The 14,446-nt window shown below is 34.4% G+C and overlaps 1 protein-coding gene across 9 annotated transcripts in view; it reads right to left on the bottom strand.

Annotated features, from left to right (window-relative positions):
- Positions 1-14,446, bottom strand: part of Dmd (dystrophin) — a 2,040,854-nt gene that overhangs the window by 631,593 nt on the left and 1,394,815 nt on the right. For all 9 annotated transcript variants that reach the window (XM_070040660.1, XM_070040663.1, XM_070040664.1 and 6 more), the window contains one exon: positions 1,922-2,154. In XM_070040660.1, the coding sequence (XP_069896761.1) occupies positions 1,922-2,154 (233 nt within the window). The remainder of the gene's footprint in view (positions 1-1,921; positions 2,155-14,446) is intronic.

Below are 14,446 nucleotides of genomic sequence, written 5' to 3'. Positions count from 1 at the left end.
ATTTGGAGAATTCTGAAGAGAACTGACTATGTCTGTAAGAGTAAGTTTTGTAAACCCATTGCAAGAACTATGGACTTTTCCTCTTCCTCTAATATCAAGGAACTTTTAGAGGAGGCTACAATGTCAATGGCAAGACAAGTTGCTGATATAAAAATAAGGTCTCATTTTCATATAATATTAAGTTATGTAGATTTCCAAAGTTACAAATGTCCTAAGGGGCCAATTTCCGGAGTTCTCTGTGGAATCTGGTATTATTCACTAATATCTGTTGAATGCTTACAATAAACAATGCAAAGGAGAAAGCATTTTCTGTGTATGGCAAAGAGTATACTTATCCTCATTTTACAGATAAATTATGTCAGATAAATTATGTCACACAGTTGTAGAGGAGGAACCAAACTCTGAATCTAGAAAAACTAACTTTAAAGCCTGTACTTTAAACAATACAATATATTGCCTCTTCTGGTAAAGAATAGTTCTGGAAGTATCAGTATAATGATTTTGTGTACTAATGGAATTCTTTTCTCTTTATGTATCATTACAATGTTATAAAATACTTAGCATAATATGTAGCATAGATTACAAATACAAACATATATACATATATATCACCATATGATAATTACACAGTTATTGTTTGCTGAAAGTATATGTGATAAGTAAGGACAAAGGATTAGGAATTTGATAGTCTTAGATTTGAATCATTTCTCTACAAGTGAGAACTCTATGAGTTTCAGCGACTTTTCCCCCTCAAAAAGTAGCAACAAATACTTATTAAATATACTAGAAAAATATTCATATATATACATGTACATATATGCACATACGGACATACAATTTTGTATATACACACCTAACACCGTATGGATAAATATGAACTGTGTGAAGTGTACCTAGAAAATGAAACCAAGTCCTGGAGAATGACTTGATCACAATAATGTCAGTTGCAAATGGAAAATGAAAAGTCATCAACTTCATGTATTTTAAGTGTAAGATTTGACTTTCATGTTATTTGTATTCATACTGAATTGCTAAAATTCATTTCATGACGGCATCCCCCTCATTCTGACCTTTTTGCTCCTTGTTTATTCAAAAGAAAATTCCATACACTTAGACACCTTAGATGCAATTTACTATTTTTTTAGAAATGCTTGAAAGCTTATAGGAGTAAAATGACTATCAACTATAAAGCTTTCAAAGATCATCTTTGTTATCCATTGAGAAATATAAAAGATATTAGTTTTAGCTGGACAAATCCCACTCCTATCAATGTATTTTAGAGTTCTACTTGATGTCATAATTTTGACAAGTAAACTCTAATGTGGTAGATAAATGGAATATTGACTGAAAAAAACATTTTATTTGAATATTGCATGGTACAAATACCAATACTGAGATCTAGGTGGTTTAAAAATATTTTAGGTTTTATTTCTTTTGTCTTTTTTGTTTATAGCTAACTTTCAATTACAGCTATTATTGGAGGAGGAAAATTGGCACAGATATCTTAGAGGAGTGGATATTAAACACATCCTAGATCATTATATGTGATCCTGCAGTACATTATGGCTGCATAGTGCCAAAACAAACAGTTTAAATGTAAACAGCTCAATTGAGCTAATTGTTTGATATCAAATGGATTTTTGAAATAGCACTTGTTTTGTGAATGTAACTAAGCTAACTGGATTTGTTAGGTTTATAGTTTGTTTTCTTGTATTTTCCCTTTTTAATTTGTGTCTACTTTAGATAATTTCATTTAATCACATCTGTGATCATATGTAGGTTGAACAGAGTAAGTAAAGAGAATCCTGTGTTTAGTGATAGGAAAAGCTGACTTGGAGTTGGTGGAAAATGGTCTAGGAAAGTACCATGACCAGTAGAAAACCAACACTTTTAACATATTTTTATCTTTTTTTACTCATACCTTCTGCTTGATGATCATCTCATTGATGTCTTCAGGGTCACCCACCATCACCCTCTGTGATTTTAGAACTCGATCAAGAAGAGAGAGCCACTCAGTGAGTTCTGTCCAAGCCCGGTTGAAATCTGCCAGAGCAGGTACTTCCAACAGCAAGGATGATGGCATTTCTAGTTTGGAGATGGCAGTTTCCTTGGTAACCACAGACTGTGTCACTAGAGTAACAGTCTGACTAGGAGCTAAAATTCAATTTTTTTGAAAAAAGGGAAAAAAGAAGATATAGAAAATTAGAAATACAAACTAAAAAGCCAATTTCAATAACAATAAATGAAGCTTAATTAAAGGAGAACACTTTGAACCAAACTATTTATGAGGTATTTGTTTCTAACAATGTGAATACTTTATAGAGAAACAAATAAAAATTCAGAGACAATCTTTTTAAAATATACATTTAAAAATCTTTCAAAATGATTTATTTGATGTTCATGCTTGGATAAACAGTTTATATAATTCCTAGTAACAGTTATATAGATTGTGAAATTGGTAAACAAAAGTATTCAGACATTTACAGGTGAAGAAGATTTACTTACTGCTTTTATTCAAAGAGAAAAAAAGGCAAAAGTAAAGATTGGATAAAATCTTATTTCTGACATTTATTTGAATAACAAGTAAACTGTATTTGAGGAACACACAGGGAAATCACAGGCAATGAAATGTTCTTGTCTTTGTTATTTTATACTGACAGAAGTTTACCTTATTTTTTTCCTTCTAGATTAATAATAAAATGTAAACTAATATAAATATTTATAAATAAATATAAAATAATAAAATGTACCAATGTACATTATTTTTGGAAAATAAGACCTAGTAATGTCTTCCTATTTGGACATAAAACACTGTCATGAAGGTTATAAAGGAATCTTAAATTAAAATTGATAGCTTTAAACACTGTAATAACTATAATCTGAAGTCTTAGTGTGGAAACACCTGAGAGATAATCTTGCTCTCTGCTTTAGGAATTCTGGATTCTGGTGCCTTGGTTAAGTTATTTAACCTCTCTAAGCTTCATGTTTCCTTTCAGTAAAGGAAAAATGACATTAAATATAATACTACCAAGAGCCAGGCATTGGTGGCTCACTCCTGTAATTCTAGCTACTCAGGAGGTTGAGATCTGAGGATCACGGTTCAAAGCCAGCCTGGGCAGGAAAGTCCGTGAGACTCTTATCCCCAATAAACCACCAGAAATAAGGAAGTGGCACTGTGGCTCAAGCGGTGGAGCACTTGCCTTGAGCTGAAGAGCACAGGGACAGCGTCCAAGCCCAGAGTTCAAGCCCCAAGACACACACACACACACACACACACACACACACACACACACACACACACACACACACACACACACACACAAATACTAGCAAGAATAACAATAATAAGGCAAACATTACAGGGGCAGTTATGTGGATTTAATGATAAAAGACACAATATACATATTAAATCACCAGAAACAGAACAGAATCATCCTTGTTGGCATCAGTACATTAGTTCAGTGCCCCAGACTAGTAGGTAATCAACAATGTTGCACATTACTATTTTATAGGCACTCAATTAATACTATGAGCAAACATGGGAGGTTGCAGATAAAGGCTAAAATTGTGGAAAGTTGGAGAAAACTCATCCTCAATTGTATATAGATTACAGGGGCTGAAGTTGGTGGTGTGAAATGCTATGAAATAACACAGAGCTGAGTTATCAGAATCAATGTATTTTATAGACAATGGTCTTAGGAGCATAATACAACTAGTAGACCAATAGCAAAGAAGAGAAGCTTTTAGAGAAAGAGGCCAAGGTGGAAGATCTTAGTGGGAGATCTTGGATGGGCAGGTCAACTATTCTAAGAATGTCAAAAATATGTCATTAAAGCCTGGAACTGGTGATTCATGTCCATCATCCTAACTACCCTGGAGGCTGAACTCTCATAGGATCATAGTTCAAAGTCATCTAAAGGAGAAAAGACCACGAGCCTCTTGTCTTCAATTAAGCATGTAAAAGCCAGAAGTAGGGTATGTCTCAAGTAGTAGATCACCAGCCTTGAGAAAAAAATGTCACGAGGAGGGTGAGACCCTGACTTTAAGCCTCAGTACTTGAACAAAATAATATGTTCTATAGTAATTTCCTTCGGAGGTACTTATATATTAACTAACATGGTGGTACTACGCTGAATTTTTATGGCTGTCTCCTCGTGAGAGAAGTAGAGGAATATTTCTTTTCTATTTTTCACGGACACCAAGTCTACAAATGAAAGAACTAGACTCAAACAAAGCATGAAGAAAAAAGTGTTTAGGTCTGAGATAGAATCAAAACCTAGTGCTAAAAGTAATGGCTGAGCCCAGAGTTCAAGTCTCACAACTGACAAAAAAACCAAAAAACCAAAAACCAAAAAAAACTCCCAAAAGTAATGGCTGAAAGAAAACAAAGAAATATTATTTTTGAAGCTGTTTCACTACTTTCAGGTTCTTTCTAGAAACATGGAAAGATCTGAAGCAAAATCCCACTTTTTTGTTATATAGGGGGTTGGAATTTAGGGCCTCACACTTTCTAGGCAGGTGCTCCACCACTTGTACCGTGTCTCCAGTCCTCAAAGTGCACTAGAAGGGATGAATTTGATCAAAGTGCATTATATGACTGAATGAAAGAAATCATAACAAAAATATCATCTTGTGTAGGAGAGTGCATGGAAGCAAAAAGGAACCAGAAACCTTAAAAAGGACTCCAGCAGACGAGCTGGTTGCCTAGAATGGATGCATGGGTAGGGTGAACAGGAGAGCAAAACTAAAATAGCACTGTAGAAATTGACTGAAGAACATCAGACTGACTGGAAAACATGGACAAATGGTTCTTAAAATAGATTCACAGTGGACATCCAGGCAGCACAACAGATTGGGAGGGTTTCAAGGTTATGCAAGTGTCTGACAGTGCTTGCTTTATCCGTTAAAAGTCAATGCATAGAAAATTTGACTCTTGAATGACTCTATGCTTACCTATGATCAAAAAAGTAGTACTTACTAGAGCAGAAATGATCATGTCATTTAAAATTCAATACAATGAAGAATGATAACACACAGGATCATCAGACATTAATGAATAAATCACTGTTTTTCTGGATGAAACTAGTTTTTAAGACAAAAGTCTTATGGAAGGCCAAGCAGGGATTGAGACTAGAGAAATCAAGGGATTAAGACAATTGCAAAATATAATGAAAAGGAAAATGTGACTAGGTACTGGTGGCTCACACCTGTAATCCTAGCTACTCAGAAGGCTGAGATTTGAGATCACAGTTCAAAGCCAGCCCAGGGAAGGAAAGTCCTTAAGACTCTTATCTCCAATAAACCACTAGAAAACCTGAAGTGATGCTGTGACTCAAGTGGTAGAGTGCTAGCCTTGAGTTGAAGAGCTGAGAGACAGCACCCAAGCCCACTGCCGACCCCCCCCCCCAAAAAAAAGCAGCAGCAGCTGAGATCCGAGGACCAAGGTTTGAAGCTAACCCAGGAAGGACAGTCCTTGAGATTCTTTTTTTTTTTTTTTTTTGGGTCCGGTCATGGGGCCTGAACTCTGGGCCTGGGCTCTGTCCTTCAGCTCTTCAGCTCTTCAGCTCAAGGCTAGCGCTCTACCACTTGAGCCACAGCAGCACTTCCAGCTTTTTTATTTTTTACTTATGTGGTGCTGAGGAATCAAACCCAGGGCCTCATGCATACAAGGCAAGTGCTCTACCACTGAGCCACCTTCCCAGCCCCTCCTTGAGATTCTTATCTCCAATTAACTATCAAAAATGCCAGAGTGGAACTTTGGCACAAGTGGTAGAGTGGTAGCCTTGAGTGAAAAGTGCCAAGGGATAGCACTCAGGCCCTGAGATCAAGCCCCAGGACTGGCACACACACACAAAAACATTTGAAATAATAATAATAGAAAAATTTCCATTGTAGAAAAAGGAACTAGAAAGTCATCTGTGAAGGCTGGAACAATGTCATAAGTGGTAGTCTCTCTTACAAGTGTGAAGCCTTGAGTTAACATCCCAGAACCACAAAAATAGAACAAAAATATGAAAAAAATAATGCTATGGACTGGAGGCACGGTTATCTGAGTGCAAAAACAGCAAGCAAATGTACAAAGACCTGAGTTCAAGCCCCAGAACAAAGCCCTGAGTTCAAGCCACAGTACCAGCACACATACACAAAATCATCTCTGAGAGGTTATGCAATGTAGCCAATTCTGCAATTATAATAGAAGGTGACCTTGCCTCTAGACCAGTCTAATCATTCATGTCTGTTCTCTTTTCCTTCAGCATTCACTATCTGAGATTGCATTACACTGCTGGGAAAGAGAGGGAAAGCATGTCTGTCTTGCTTATGTTTTATTCTTGTATCTCATGTAGGCCCTGTAAAATAGGTGCTCATCAATGTCCTATAAATGAATTAAACTGTTTAACAAATCTATAGACCATGGAATATTACTCATACATAAAGAGAAATGAAATGTTGGCATTTGCAGGAAAATGGATGAGTCTGGAGTTCATCATGTTGAGTAAGATAAGCCAAACTCAAAAAGCCAAATATAACATGTTCTTGTTTATTTGTGGAGAATAGATCTAAATGATGATAATGTTGCTGTTGATGATGATGATAGTAATGATAAAAATGGTAATGAGACAGGGATGTAAGACTGTCTAGGAGAGGATCAGAGGGAGGGGAGAGAAGGGAGGGGGATATTGGAAAGTGAAGAGGATCAAAGGAATATACATGAAGACTGTAAAACTAAACTTTTGTTTCAAAATGGGAAAGATGGAGGGTTCGAAGAATGAGAATCTGATGCAAGAGTATGAATTTGCTCAAAGTATCACAATGAAATTCCTTCATATTAAGAAGGCAATGTCAACTCTAAAGTCAATTTTTTAAAATGTAGTAATCAATACAGCATGGTAACGTCATAAGAACAGAGCTAGAAATCAGTGGAACAGAAAATAAAACCTCAAAATAAATCTACACACTTGTATAATGAATTGATTTTCAACAAGGGTACAGAACACATAATGAAGAACTGTCTCTTTAATAAAAATAATTTCTCAAAGTACATTGTGTACATGTATGGAAGTATCACGATGGAATTCTTTCATATTACAAATGTATATGAACTCAAAAATCTATATACAGTTAGCTTTTGGGTAATGTTATAATCTTCTACCTTAACTTTGAAGAATCCTCAAAATTAACAAAAATTTGTAGGAATAGGTTCTTGAAGACTAGAAGATAGAACATACATGTAGATAATTGCTGTTCAGGATATGTTAGCTATTTTAAGAAGACACCAATATTAAAGACAATGGATGATCAAATATTACCAGTCAATTTATTGGTTCCCTCTTCCTCCCCACTTTTCTACCAAAGGAAACCAAGAAAAAAAGAGCCCTGAATCTGGAACACAGTATCAAATAGATTTTTAATTTGTTAAATTAAATACTTTGCCAATCCTTAGCTGTGTAACCTTAGGGCAGTTACTTAGTTAGCATCTCTAAATTTTCATTTACTCCTCTTTGATTATAATAGTAGTCCCTTCATCAAACTTTGCATAAATAATCTACTTTGAATTTACAGGCACCTTGAGGTAAGACAGCTTAGCATATTTGTTAAGCTGAACATCTCAGAGCCTGAGTCTTTACCTGTTTCACAGTGAGAAATGTATCCATCTCATGTAATTGTCCTAAGGATCAGATTACATGATTTGTGTAACTCATGTTCTAGTATTGTTGTGACAGGTGCACATTTTATGGGATTTTTTTTCCCCTCCACTTTCCTTTTCTCCTTTGTCAGTGTTTATTCGTTCCTCATTTTATGAGACCTACTCTGGGCTGCCCCACACCTCAGTCTCTATTCTGAATTCTTCAATTACCACTGGACATTTCACACTCTTATATCCTGTCATATATTCTTTCTGCTTCTTAAAAACTTTTCTTTCCCTTCTCCAGACAAAAATCTCATTTGCTCTTCAAAGCCCGAGTCTGGGCTTTTGGAAGATCAATGTGACTAAGTAAAATGGTTCCCTGAGAAATAAAATAATAAGGTTTTCTTGGATCATGAACACTTTGTAGTCCTTTAACATTTTATTATATAAATCTATGGCTAGGAAGCAAAACTTTTATGCCACTACTAGGTTTTAGCATTGTTTTGTTTGTTGTTTACATTTTACTGTGCATATTTAAGGCATACAACAAGATGTTAAGGGAAATAGATATAAACTTTTATGATCTATATAAATATATAGTAAGATATATAGATAGACATATACAGATAGTATTAAGTAAAGCAAATTAACATATCCATCATTTCACATAGTTACCTATTTTGTGGCAAAAATAGCTGAAATATGCATTAAACTATACCATAATATAGTATACTTTTACCATCTATAGCCCTCATTTTGCATAATACATCTCTAGACTAACATGCATGTGCTCTATATGTGTTTGTTTACTCTTTTGACTTACAACTCCCATTTTTCCCACCATCACCCCTAGTAATTGCTATTTGGTCTGTGTCTCTGCAGATGTATTTATTTTTTAAATGTGAGATCATGTAATAGTTACCTTTCTGTACCTAGCTTGTCTTATTTAGTATAATGCTCTTTAGACTTATTCATGTTGTGGCAAATGATACACTTAATGGTTTGGAGGGCCTGAATTTATTTATATACATCTCTATATACTATTATATACATACATATATATGACTTAGGTCTAAGTATTTCAAATACATTTCTGTGATATATGTCATATAATTCTTGGGATAGTCATATATTTTTTCTTGGTCATTGTGAACATAGATGTGCAGATGACTCTTTAAGATAGTAATTTTAATTCCTTTGCATATAAACCCTGTACTGAGATTGCTGGATCACACAGTAATTCTATTTTTAATTTTTAAGGATTTTCTACAGTATTTTCCATTATGAGGAGGGTAGAAAGAAGGCACTTGAATAGTCTGATAAGTAATGATTGTAGCATAGTCATGCCTTAGTTAGAAAATTTAAATGATCTTATCAAAAATTGTAGGTTTCTTTCAAGCAGACAGAAAGTTAAACTCGAAACAGTTAAAATGAACTGACTTTGGCACATTGGCATTGTCACATGCGTAACAGTAGGTGTAATATACTATTGCAAAGTAGAGCTTTGTCTGAGTATTTTGTTAATTAAAAGGTGTTGGCTTTAGGAAAGAACTCTTCTTTTTTTTCAAAAGTGTTTGAAGAACATTTCTCTAGTCTAAAATTTTAATTGGTTTTGGGGTATATGATTAGTCAGACTAACAGCTTTACTTAGAGCTTTAAAGAAACTACTAAATCTTTCAAAAAACACACAATGTGTTTGGCATATTCTCTTTGAAGTGCTCACACGTGATTTTGCTGTAATTCACAGGTCTCCTTTGCTTGATAAGAATGTATGAAGCACACATTCTATTTCTAGCTCTGTGTGGTATGAATGTGGATGTTCGTTGTTTGCTTTCCTTTTCTATTTGAAAAACTGGTCAACTGACTAAATGATAATTGACTAAATTATAAATAACTGTTACATAGTCGGATATCTAAAAAAGATTTTCTTCATCATACCATGCCAACAGAAGATAACAACCAAAGATACCATGACTGCATTACTGTTTAGTGCAATAGGGCATAGGAATATTTTTTGGTTACTTCCATCCTAATAGATAAACTACCCATAAGCCACATTGATGAATATTTTCTTTCTGGAAACTTGAAAGGATGACATGTGGCTTAGTGAATTAGGTAAGAGTTCAAAAGTACTTGCTACCAAAATTAGAAATCATGTCTGGATTCTAAGAAAGAACAATATATTCTATGTAGGTAAGAACTTCACTTCTCTCCAAATATTTATAAAATGTATATACAAGTGATGAAATAGCAACAAAAATAATGAACACATTTATCTGTATTTTTGTATTTTATTAGACAGAAGTGTTATATAATTCATTTAATGTTAATTATTCACATTTAGAACAATGAAGGTTTATGCTATATATATACCAAACCTAGAGAACTATACCTAAGAATTCATAACTGGTTGTGTCTAAATTTTGGAAAAGTTACATTTGGGAACTATGCATTTTTTAAAGCATGTGATTTTCCCTACCTCACTTTCTAATTTATCCCTTCCTACTACTAAGATTAATCTAAATAAGATTAGCTGTATCTTGAAGAGATATTACCAGAAATATTATCATTACTGCTATCATATATTCAGAGATCCCCTATGTCAAAAGGATTCTTTATAACCATATATTATTTCATTATTACTAATCTTGAGGGTAAATATTATCTTCTCTGTTTTACCAAAAGTCAAAGTGACTTGGGTAAGATCTAACCTTAATCAGTGACAGATTGCCAAGCTGGTGTGATTAAATTAACCACTCTTATTTCCAAGAATTATCTGATCATCAGAAACCTTTCTTACATGTTCCACTCAATATTCAAGATTTATTAATCATTCAAATACTTTTGACTCCAAGAGTTATATTTCCAATATATGGTACTGAAAATACATCAAATATTCTTTCTAATTCAGGAGAGAAAAATCATTTCATCTAGCCACAAAATGTAGATTATAACAATCAAGTACATCAACTTCCCTCCCCAATGTATATTCCTGAGGAATAGCTCCAACCTGACATCACCCAAAAATGCATCCTTCCCTTACTAACTTGAGGGAAAAAAACTTGCTTTTTCTTGTTTTATTTTCTATCTCTAAGTGTTCTTTTATTTATTTTTTTTTAATTTTAAATTTTATTTTATTTTATTTGAGAACATACTGTACAGAGGGGTTACAATTACATGGGCAGGATAATGCATACATTTCTTACCAAGCATTGCAGCCTCCTCCTTTGTTTACCCTTCACCTCCCTTCCCAGCCTCCCCCCTCCCCCCCACCCAGTCATACCCCCCTGTTCTTTTATAACTCACATTATACAAATTCATTCTACATGCACTCAATGAAAGCAGGATTTCTCAACCTTTGTACTATTGACATTTTGATTTCGATAATTCTTTGCTCTGAGTGGTTATCTTGGATATTCTAGGATGAGGATTATTTATTAGTATTCCTGTCCAGAGAAATCCCTACTATAACAACAAAAATGTCTTCAAATGTTACTAATTTTTCCCTATAGGTAGGAAATTTGCTCTTGACTAAAAACAAATCTGCTAAAAGGAATTTGTCTCTTTTTATTTCCTTACCCTGTATAGATATCCTTTATACTTAAGTTTGTATTTTTTATTTTTAGGAAGTAGAGAGTAAAAGAAATTAAGATATTAAAGAAAGAATAAAAGCCAAGCCTATTGATGCCAGGGAAGACTAAATAAATTCCATAGGAAATTTCTTGGTGTTGAAAATAACAGCATGTCTGATTGAGTGTTCATGGTCTTTTTCTTTCTGTATATAAACCCACATAATGAAATATTCCAGATGCTCTCATAACTGTAATATATTTCTCTACTCCTTGCATACAGATTGGCCAAGTGAATTACTTTGGCCAATAGCATGTTAGCAACTGTATAAAAAATGCTTTTGCAATGGGTTATACTTGGAATTCATCCATCTCTATTTGAACTATGTAAGTCTATAGAATGTTAACAGACAAGTGATGCAGCCACAAATTGTTTTAGGCTAAACTCAACAAGTATTAGAAGGTCATCAACTACTAGTTGACCATGAATGTACCCATGTGATAGCTGAGATAATCAAATGAACAAAAAATTATTCTCTTTTTCAAGCCATCACATTTATGGAAGCCTGTTACACAACAATAGATTACTAATATAATATTCCTTTTTATTTATTAAACACTGGTATCTGACATAGGGTTTAGGAAATTATCTTACTGCCTCAGAGATTTTTTTAAATGCTGATCCTGCAAAGAGACCACAGCAGGAAAAGAAAAAAAAAAGTCTTCAAGTTAAAGTAGAGAATGAAAGATTCATATAGTCATTCTAATGATGCCTATAAATAAAGTAGTCAGCATTTTTTTCAGAATATCTGAAGATAGGGACAGCTACAGTAGAAATTCATTACTGCGCATTTAGAATTTTGTGTATAACTCAAGTACAAAGTGTAATAACAAGAGCCAAGAGGTTGAAGGCCAGTGCAAAAGAGCTGGAGAGAAAAGGTGAATGACACCAGTATAAAGACCATGCTATTGGGGGCTGGGAAGGTGGCTCAGTGGTAGAGTGCTTGCCTTGCATGAATGAGGCCCTAGGTTCGATTCCTCAGCACCACATAAGCAAAAAAAGCTGGAAGTGGCGCTATGGCTCAAGTGGTAGAGCGCTAGCCTTGAACTGAAGAGCTAAGGGACAGCGCCTAGGCCCAGAGTTCAGGCCCCACAGCCAAAAAAAAAAAAAAAATTAAAAAAATAAAATAAAAAAGACCATGCTATTGACGAACAGTAGTCATCAAATTCGAAAGTGTAGACAGAAAAAAATCTCACATAACCACTTGAGTTTAACGAGCTGGAGTACTGTATGTAGTTTTCATTATAGAAAATGTGCTACTCTTCTACCAAATTTTTAACTCCTGTATATTCCCAAAATAAGAATGTATTCTGATTTTAGTTTTTTTGTATTCAACAGAGTTGCTTCTACCTAAATACCGGAGACAAGGTTCTACAGGTTGAGTATAAACAAAATGATTTCTAAATTTAAAATTCAGTCTAAATGAGTGTTGCATTTGTTTGCTCAGGTTATGCCATTACCTTTAGAAATTATTAAAATAAATGTTGAGAGTTAAAGGTAGTTACACATTGAATAAAATTCCCTACCACATACAAGAACTTCACCATTTTCATTCATGATAGGAGGATCAGGTTCTTGGGATTAGTATTGAATCACCTTTTGTGTTCTCAGGAACTGCATCTTACTCATAATAGAGGTCTCAGTATTTATTGCTGTAATCAGGACTTCAAGTCATGGCTCAGGTGGTAGAATACATGCCTAACAAGTGCAGAGCCTTTAGTACCAACTCAAATAAAGTTTAAAAAATTGAATTCCCATATGATGAGACTATCTTACTTCTGCCTATAATTTTAAAATGATGAAAATGGACCATTTTAAGCTTGTTCAGTTTGCTTACTCAGCTTGTACTCTACCACTTGAACCACAACCTCCAGACCAGTCTCCCAGCTTATATAGAATCTTGTGGATTTTTTTCTTCCCAGGCTAGCCTGCACCTATAATCCTCCCAATCTTGGCCTCCCATGAAAAGTTTAGGATGACATGAATGCACCCCTGTACCCAGATATGAATTGAGAAGGGATTCCATGAACTTTTCTCCCCATGTTGGCCTTGAATGGGTCTCCCCATTTCAGCCTCTAAAATAGTGAGGTGTAATCCACCAGTGCTGGGCTTAATTTTTTTTCTTAAATAAAAAGTAACATACCAGGCACCAATGGCTCTCATCTATAATCCTAGCAAGTCAATCATGGTTCAAAGCCAGCTTGGGCAGGAAAGTTGGTGAGCCTCATCTCCAATGAAATATCCAAAAAGCCTAGAATGAAGCTCTGTTGCTATTCTTGAGCATCTCAGCCCTGAATTCAAGCCCCAGGACAGGCAAAAGAAAAAGGAAAAAGGAAAAAGTAACACAGAAACACAATGTTTCTAGTTATTTAGTCCCAGAATAACATTATTTAAAATTAACTATTTATTAGTCTAACTTATATAATTCAATGTTCAATTGAATGGTCTGAAGATTTTCAAAAGCATGCAGAGAATTGGTGACATATGAAGGTATGATGTTTTATTGCCTTTGGTTATATATGAATTTCAATATAGCACCTAGGTTGCTCTTTCTTCAGTGAAATCTTAAACACATCCTGAAACTAAAACAAGACTTTGACAAATTCACATACTGGAGTCTTGAACTCTGTTTCCATAATGGCATTAGAAATGTAACCTTTATCTTGTATTGGTTGGAAATAACTGTGTTGGGCTAAGTTAGGTTTTAAAGTTCTGGGTGAATAAGCACATTACTAATTGCAGGAGTGGACTTTTAGTAACTACAGTAGTGATACCAGCTACATCAAAATCAGTTTATGTTTTCACTTAACTTTTAGAAAAACACGTCATGCCCATAAGTGCAAAAAAATGTCAACTATACAACAGAAACCAAAATCAAATGTAGAAAACAAGTAAGACCTAAGTAAGGACAATTGCTTGTTACAAAAAAGTTATTTCAGTGTTTACAATTCATGTCCTTAAAATGGTAATACTTCTAGGAACATTAGCATATCAGTTTCAATTTACATACTCCCTAATGCTTCAGAGTTTAATTTCATTTTTTTTTTGATGAATGGATCTAAAATTAAGAGTGTAAAGAGAGACTGGGAGAGTGGTAATCCTACAGTTTATGGTTTCTGAAACAAGAACATAGCCTAACGTGTTCATTCAAAAGGAACAGTGGAATTCTACTTTTGGAGAGTAGGTTCG

Source organism: Dipodomys merriami, unplaced genomic scaffold, assembly GCF_024711535.1.
Source record: "Dipodomys merriami isolate MVZ:Mamm:240054 unplaced genomic scaffold, mDipMer1.0.p SCAF_3, whole genome shotgun sequence".
NCBI lineage: Eukaryota > Metazoa > Chordata > Mammalia > Rodentia > Heteromyidae > Dipodomys > Dipodomys merriami.
This window is presented reverse-complemented; position numbering and strand designations above follow the sequence as displayed.